The sequence below is a fragment of the Hylaeus anthracinus genome, unplaced genomic scaffold, assembly GCF_026225885.1.
Source record: "Hylaeus anthracinus isolate JK02 unplaced genomic scaffold, UHH_iyHylAnth1.0_haploid 11982, whole genome shotgun sequence".
In the NCBI taxonomy this organism is placed as follows: Eukaryota; Metazoa; Arthropoda; class Insecta; order Hymenoptera; family Colletidae; genus Hylaeus; species Hylaeus anthracinus.
In genome coordinates, this window is record NW_026534330.1 from 12,248,939 (window position 1) to 12,257,592 (window position 8,654).

Sequence of the window (8,654 nt, forward strand, 5' to 3'; positions counted from 1 at the left end):
ATTTTTTTGTTTAATAAACATTTCCTTTAATTCAGGAGGCAGTTTCGTAATGAAAATTAGTAAACGAGTGTCTTAAAAAGTGTCTAAACAAAAAAATACTCTATACTCAACAAGGAAGTATTTTTATCGAGTATCCCAGCCTATCATTACCGGTAGTTAAATAAATTAATGCAGAAGCGAGGATCGTTAAATTCTACAAAGATTAAATTTAATTTATAGTCAATCAAGATTCAAACTTACGTTAGGCGCTACTACAAGGTTGTTCGGGTTTTTAGAAAATAATAAGTACCCATGGTTCGTCTCGTGTGGCATTCAATAAATACCAACGATATAATGGATAGTATTCCATTGAACTTTGATATGCAAATACGCCGTGTTATTATACCGATTCAAGGTTGTGCAACCTGAATTGTGCCCACTATTATGCGTTCACCGCTCGTAGGTTAATAGGAACTTACGTGTGTCATAATCGTAAAGTACGCGTCAATGATCAATTTAATCGAATCCTGCCTATTAGAATTTCATCATTGGTCCGAACAAGCCACAGAATATATTATATTGGATAAGTAGTTGCTGGTTACATAGAAAATATCCATTTTTATGTAAAAATATATTCTGTACCTTTTGTCTCTGACTGATTTGAAATGTGTAACAATAACAACGCACACATTGGCAATAAATTAATTGGACTCATACTGGATAAACATTGGACTAATATTGGCTCGTAGAACATGCATCGACTATAGTAATTTCACAAGATGGTTTAACCAGGACACACCAAGGTCGTGAAAAGGACTCGTCAGGATAATCCCGTGTGTCGGTGACATTTAACAGAATGCCACGTGTTTACAGTTCTCGAAGCAGCAGCACGTGATACCGCGGCTCTCGCGCCTCGCAATTTGCGAGATGCTTCACGTGACCTATGCCAAGACCATTTTTCTTCTACGTTTGTCGTAGCCCATCGCCTTTCACGCCACGCGATAATACGTCTTCCTCTTAACGATCTCGTCTTCGTTCACCTGACGCCCGTCAATCGACTCGCAATAAAAGTACGCGTGGGGCAACGTGTCCTACCCGATAAAAACGAAACCAGGCAGCCCCATCAGAGATACGATCTTACCTTTCGACATGAATGGACAAAACATTAAATGCGACTGGCAATCAACAGTCTCTACCTGAAAGATCTCTATCGATCTTTGTATTCTACGCGTTCCTTCAAACTTTTTCCATTCACTTTCGTTTGGGTCCTTTCCAATATCTTGTCTATTTATTCCTTCGCTTTTTCTTATGTATTAGCAAGTTCTTTTAAGATACCTAACGCGCCTAGTTTAAAGCTTCAAGGTGTCACAGAATATCCTCTTAATTTCATTTAGATCTTTTTCAAATACCTTACGTATTTATTTCTTCATTTTTTCTTTTTTTTTTTACGTAATAAGATGTCCTTTTAAGATATCCAACGTGTCCAGGTGGCAGGAAATATCCTCTTAAATATGCTCTTTTAAAATCTCTATCGTGTCTAGTTTAAAGCATCCAGGTGTCAGAAAATATCCTCTTAATTTCGTTTAGACCTTTTCCAATATTTTTCTTGCATATTAAGATGTCCTTTTAAAACACCTAACGCATCTAGTTTGAAGCACTCAGGAAATATCCTCTTAAATATGTTCTTTTAAGATATCTACCGCGTCTAGTTTAAAACATCCAGGTGTCAGAGAATATCCTCTTAAATATACGAAGAAACAGGTGGATAGTTAAATAAATAAATGAACTTACTCCTTTCGAGAAGACCCCGATGACTGTGAGTGACGGGAAACGTCACCGATCGTCGTAATTGTTAATACCAGAGGATGGACAATAATGGTAAATGAAATTGGCATTATGAGGATCGTGGGAGGATGGCAGGAAACGGTGATAAGTATCTGAATAGCGACTTCATACGGTAATCCCAAGAATGGGCGAAGGAAACGAGAGAAAATGAAGGAATGACGCTGATTCAATCGGAGGATGCACAATATGCTAATCATTGAATGGAAATTTCAGACGTGCGTGTGTTGCTCGTCGTGATTACACGATGCATGAAAGACAAAGCTTCGAGGATAGCTGTTTATTTAACACATGAACGTATCGACTCGAAGATTTAAAAAATATCGCTTAATTTCTCAAGTTCAGATTTAAAAGTATTTTCAGTTCAAGACATGCCGAGGACTATAACATCGGGTGCAAACGTTTACGTTTAATGTTTGAAGTGTTTGACACCATTTTTATCTGTTGACGAGGCAATCCGAGATGTATCTGTTATCTCTTGCAATGTATCTGATTACGTGAAAGCCGGAGACTGGCGATGCACAAATTAGCAATATGTTAATGATTGTATCTTCTGCCTTTTCCTATAATTAGTAACACGTTGACACCATTTCTACTGGTTGACGCGGCGTTCGAGATGGAAATAGACATCGTTAGCGATCGTAAATCAATTTGCTAGTCATAGATAGAATGATGCATTCCTTTAACAGAGGTTCTTTTATAGATACAGAAGTTCTTACTTAAACATTGTAAAACGTACATTCTTGAAAGACAAATTTTCCAGTTTTAAAAAAGCTTTATTTCTATTCGACATCATTTCTAGAATTCAAAGCGTCTAGTATACAAATTTCCTAGTTAATTATTATATTACAATCCAATATCAGTGCCTTTCGGCAAACAGAATTCCTGTACTCTGAGATTCTAAGAAAATAGAACCAGAAAGTCTAGAACAGTCAAGTAGAGACTTACAATTAACGGAGATTGGGAAATTTGTCTTTTTATTATACCCACAAGCTCTGCTAATGATCCGGTTAATCGAGCTATTCCGAAAGTTCGCCTTGAATTATTCCGCGTTAAAAGGATTTACCGAGTGTTTCAAGAAAAAGGCTCGAATGAAATATTCCCGATTTACCTGTTCTTTCTTCGTAAGGATCGTACTGGCCGCCGGCGGATCCATAACTGTCAAAGGCTCCTTCTTCTTCCGGATCGAAGAACTTCCTGAAACCAACATCGACGACCGTTAGTCTCTTACGAATCCATGCGAAACAGCTTCAAGAATCGTACCTTCCTCTGGTGCCGTCGATGGCTCTTCGTGACAGGAAGCTCCTCCTTGGAATTTCATGTTCAAGACTCCCGTGAATATTGCACAAGACCAGCGTCACGAGACCTGCACAAAAAGGAGTGCCTGAGCTGGAAGGTATTGTGCGAGCGAATATTTAAAAACGCAATTGCCAAGAAGAACCCACGCCACAGAAGAACGAGGATTTTAGGTTCAAAGACAATTCTTTTCGAATTGCGCCATTTCTTGATTGTCTACTTTCTTACTCCAAGCACACATCGCTTCTCGAACTTCTCGACTTTCCAACCATCCAGGTTTCTATTTCTACGAGGTTCCAATCTTTCCTATTAAGGAGCAATTGTTTGGGAGACTAGAGAAACTTTTTTGAGGATAAGTGCGAGGGTTGTGATAAATATTTGAGGTGGTCCTAGTTGGGACGAATCCACTGTCCGAACAGAGTCATTCTTAAACAGTACAGTAACACAGATTCATGAATAAAATCACTTCTATCCAACGTAGATACGTAGTTATCACAACGACACAAAGTTAGGAGCAAGCAAAAGTCGATACACCTTTATGTTTCGAGAGTAAACATTGACACAGGAAATATACTTTCATAAACCCCATTTTAAAGAATCCATCTCTGTCGACGTCCCTACTAAGAACTCTCCTGTTATTTAAATATACAAGGTGGCCAAAGAATTTTATAGACGACGATATCTTGAAAATTGTTCGACCTCAGGAATTTATAATAATTCCCATTTTAAACAATCTGTCTTTATTCACGTCTCTCTTAAAAATTCCCCTGTTATTTAAATACACAAGGCGGTCAAAGAATATCATACACGATTTTATCTTAATAATGGATCGACCACGAGAATGTCAAATAAACCCTATTTTAAATAATCCATCTCTGTCGACGTCACTACTAAGAACTCTCCTGTTATTTAAATATACAAGGAGGCCAAAGAATTTTATAGACAACACCATCCTAAAAATGGAGCAACCTCAACAATTTCTAACCTGCGGTTTACCCATCACGAGACACGCAAAAGATTAGCGAGTTGGCACCCAGCGAAAGTGGCGTTAATGAATACTTTGCGTTCGATGAACCTTTTGAAGCTGTTCGAGTTCCCTGGCAGTAATTGATCAGCAGGCAGTTAGCGTTTGTTTCTCGCTATACCGCGACTTCTTCCTAAATAGAGACTGTTGCTCCAGACGGGTCACGAGACGAACCACTTTCGAACCTGATGGATTCCCGCAATCGGATCGTGAGAGCATTGTTTCGCGCACTTCGGCTTGTTTTACATGATTAGAGGTGCCACGGGCTCGATGAAGAGATGAACGGGAAACGCTCGTCGAAGTGTTAATCGAGGGCTACGATTTGATAAATCGCTTGCACGCGAGTATTTATGGTCGCGAGTCGCTCCGTTGGTTCTTGCAATTCCATGAACTGGTATACTAATACCTCTATCAGATAACTGTTCATTATTCAACTGAATTTTGCGCACCTCAAAGAAAGAAAGTTTAAATTAAAAATTGATGTGTCTGAGAATATGGTACCTCGAGACTAAAAAATAAAAAAAAAAATGACAGAGCAAAGAATTCGTGAAATCTGGACCAGTCCCATCGTCCCTAGGGGTATAAGAAATTTAACTTTTTTCTGTATCACTCTCGTATCCTTTGTAGTAACGGATTAATTGACCAGTCAAGTGAAACGTGCGATGAATAGCGCCAGGGAACAAGAAACACCTCCAATTAAACAGAAAACGCGAATCGGATGACTTTTAACGTGGAAAGCAAGCGAGTTGGTCTTTCACGAGTAAAGATATTCCCCGTGGTTGCTATCCAACTTCGTGACCTTTCTCATCGCATCTTTTTAATGCCAGTAACCATACCAAGTCGTTGAAACAAGGCACCAGGTCGCCATTATTCGAACGGATGGATTGGTCCCTGGAATTTGTGTAAATCAGATTCCAGACCGATATAATCGCCCCTCCCACGCACACGTGAGCTGTTTATCGCGCGTTCTCAATGACATCGGGAGTGCTATAGTTTTTAATCGGGTCACACGTGAGAAAGCGCCTGCCAGGAGCTATTTGAATGTGCTTCGTCGATCGACAATTATTTGAATATCTGTGATCGATCGGGAACAGGAGTCGACAGGATTGGAAATAAAGGAACTCCTTATTTAGAGCTTAGATGATTACGTATAGACGTCTAAACACATTGTTCTTAATGCCAGTAAAGAGCGAAAGCATTGAAGTAACGCTTATGGAGGCATGCAACGTATCAATAGACTGTTAAGACAATTTTAGCAACTGGAAATTTCGTACACCGATCAATTTCCCAAAAAACTTTTCTGTGAAATTGTACTTTCTTAACATCTTTTCGTATAATCAATGATATTTTACAGATTCTCGGAAGTCTCTAAGATAGATATAGACCAAACAACATTCACTAGTTAATATAATTTGTGAAATTAACAAACAAAAATGCGAAAAGTCGGTAAAAGTATAGAAGCAATAAGTATTTGTACGATTCTTACGACGAACCATTTAGAGTAGAGTTTGTAACGTAAACACATTAGTTTATTGCTCCGTACGAATTAGAAAACATCAAATTTCCAGTAAAGTACTTTTAAACAGTTGTGAGGATACTTATTGCTTCAACATTTCTATCAATTAATTATTTTTTTCTTGTTAATTTCGCAACTTACATAAATAGCTATTTTTTTTTGTAATCTGTTTATTCTAGAAATTTCCGAGAACATGTAGAATGTCAGTTTATAAAAAATAAGTTAACAAATTACAATTTTACATAGTTTTTTGGAAATTGATCGGTGTACGAATACTTTCTACACCCACTGTATGTGAATGGGGTCAAATTAAAAAATACAGTCAGTCCCATAAGTATTCGTACTCTTTGTGTCTATTAATAAGTCTAAATTAAATGATGGGCTTGCTGTTTCCAAATAAATGTTTCGTTACAAATATATACATGTGTAAAGCTTATTCGTGTATATATATATTCATAATGAAATATTTATTTGGAAACATCAAGCCTATCATTTAATTTCGAGTAAAATTATCATTATGATTACGTATATGCGTAAAGTTTATTCATGTATATATTCATAATGAAACATTTATTTGGAAACATGAAGTCTATCGTTTAATTTAAAACAAATTTCTTCGATGCACAAGGTGCAAGGACTTAAGACACTGACTGTACATACAATTGAAATGGTTTCACTTAAATTTCATTTGCATAAACATGCACAGTCTACACATCAAAAACACTTTGCGACCCAACAGTGACTTACTAGTCCAGGGATTTCATCACCAAACAATTCTTTCTGCTCTAAAGTGAGACGTCTCTTGCGTTAACTCTGGAATGCGTCGGAAACAACCCAAGCGTCGGAAATTTAGTGTTTCTAGTTAGCGCAACTCGCGGTCCGCAAATATGAATTAGTTTTAATGCCGACTCAGTGTCGAAACTGAGCCACCGCGAACGAAGTCGTGAATTACGCAAAAAAAAAAGAGAACTGGAAAGAAATTAATATTAAGTCACGGTGACCCCTCGTGGCATCCTAAACGCTAGATTAGCGTTTCGCGTAACGCTTCGTATAATCACCAGACCTGTGTACTTTTCAAAATTGTTCTAACCGCGGTACTCTTCCCTTCAAAATTATTCCAATTAACTTGTTTTCCAAGGACTGCTTTCAATGCGTCACAGTCTCCCCAGCAGCACCCGACATTCCTCGAGTTCTCGAATATAAAATCTTATGAGAAAAAGATTTACGTCATAGCCTCGTTTCGCAAGGAATCCTCGTAATTCTTCCTGGACGGGGATCAATATTTTCGTGACCGACGAGACATTCCACTTACGAGACGTTTCACATCTTTTTTGCATCAGTTCTAGGCGAGGTAATGTTTATATTTTTTGCTCGAAACATTTCATTCGAAATTCATTTTCTGATACATCGTAATGGTTTCGTAAAAGTAGACTTGTATTGCGATTTTATACCGGGTACAATAGGCGCATAGGAAATGTATAATTCCATTCTTTTTTTTTTTTTTTTGTTTTTTTATGCAGTTGCACTTTACATTCACGTCATTGCACTCGTTTGAAAGGTGAAGGTACAAGACTATAGACTTTTCTGTGTCATTGAATTTTTACTTTCATGTGAACTAGAATATGAATTTTATCCATTTATGGCAATATGGAAAACATATGCAAAACGAATGCAACAGTCCATAATTCATAAATTATATATTTTGCATATATTTAGTTCACAATCTAATTAATAAATTACAAATGTTTCCCTTAATGAAAGGCCCACCCCCACTACGTGGCACAATCCACGCATGAATCATAAAGGATTTTTAAAGACATTACTGAAAGACTGTGCGAAACGTTTCAAGTGCAAAGACTTTGTACCGTTTATTCTACTCCACTTATCTTTCTGTGTTGCTTCCGATCAATTGAATCGCTCTTGCATTTGTACAATCGTAACAGAACCGCACTGTGGCTAGGATACAGTCGTGAGAATATATTTGCATGTTCCCGCGTGTCGAGCCATGCATTTATGAATCATGAAGATTTCACTTCCATCGAGTGTATACGCGGAACACGATTGGAAACGCCCAATAGTATCAAATTATGCTCGTTACGTGGCACTGGGTAATACAGTATTCTAATAACATTCATCAGGAAGTAGCAACCACTATAAAATTGGAAATTTCGTATCTGGGAGATCCCTTCGAAATTTCTTTTTGAATTGCACACAAGCTCGGAAAATTAATTCTGTCGTGGAACGGTGTAAAAATTCTAGAATAATATTATAGTGAAGCTAAGTTTCCATTGGGCAACTTTTCACTGTTTTAAGCACGTGCTCAGACTTGTTACAGATTATTAACAGCTATCTTGGATTCAATTATTCTCTGCAACAAAACGACGCGATCTATGCAAATCGCTCTATATACATATGCACACGTGGATCGATGTATCAACGGTGTCATTTTTCAATACTCATTACTGTTTTCCTGGCAAGCATAACACTGTATCCTAACACCAACGATCATGAAAAATCATAAATATCAACGATTAAATTGCTTTTAACTTTTCCATAGAATAATTATTAAACCCTCACCATCCAATCATTTTCATACGACAATTACAAGTACTTAGATCAAAATAAAAATTTGAACTACACCTTCAGTATCGTCGTAAAAAATATGCACAGGATTTGTCGAATACAATATTCGTTACAACATAAAATAAAACATCCTTTGAGAAAGGAGACAACATTCAACGACAAGAACCTCGACGTCCTCCTCATCGAGCATAACATTGTACCTTGACAACGAATAAAGAATCCCAAATTTCAACAATTGAAACGTCTTTTATATACAATATTTATTAAACCCTCATCATCCATTTTCATACGATAATTACAAGTACTTAGATCCAAATAAAAATTTAAATTACACCCTCCGAGTTTGTCGCAAAGCAATGCACAAGGCTCCCTGAATATTCGTTACAGTATAAATTTAAGTAACCTTTGAGAAAC

General features: G+C 37.3%; 1 protein-coding gene across 1 annotated transcript in view; it reads right to left on the reverse strand.

Annotated features, from left to right (window-relative positions):
• LOC128886443 (mucin-2-like) overlaps positions 1 to 8,654 on the reverse strand; it is an 18,256-nt gene that overhangs the window by 8,981 nt on the left and 621 nt on the right. Inside the window, exons 2-3 of the mRNA XM_054141378.1 lie at positions 3,085 to 3,187; positions 2,933 to 3,018 (exon numbers count right to left, since the gene is read on the reverse strand). Of these exons, the coding sequence (XP_053997353.1) occupies positions 2,933 to 3,018; positions 3,085 to 3,187 (189 nt within the window). The remainder of the gene's footprint in view (positions 1 to 2,932; positions 3,019 to 3,084; positions 3,188 to 8,654) is intronic.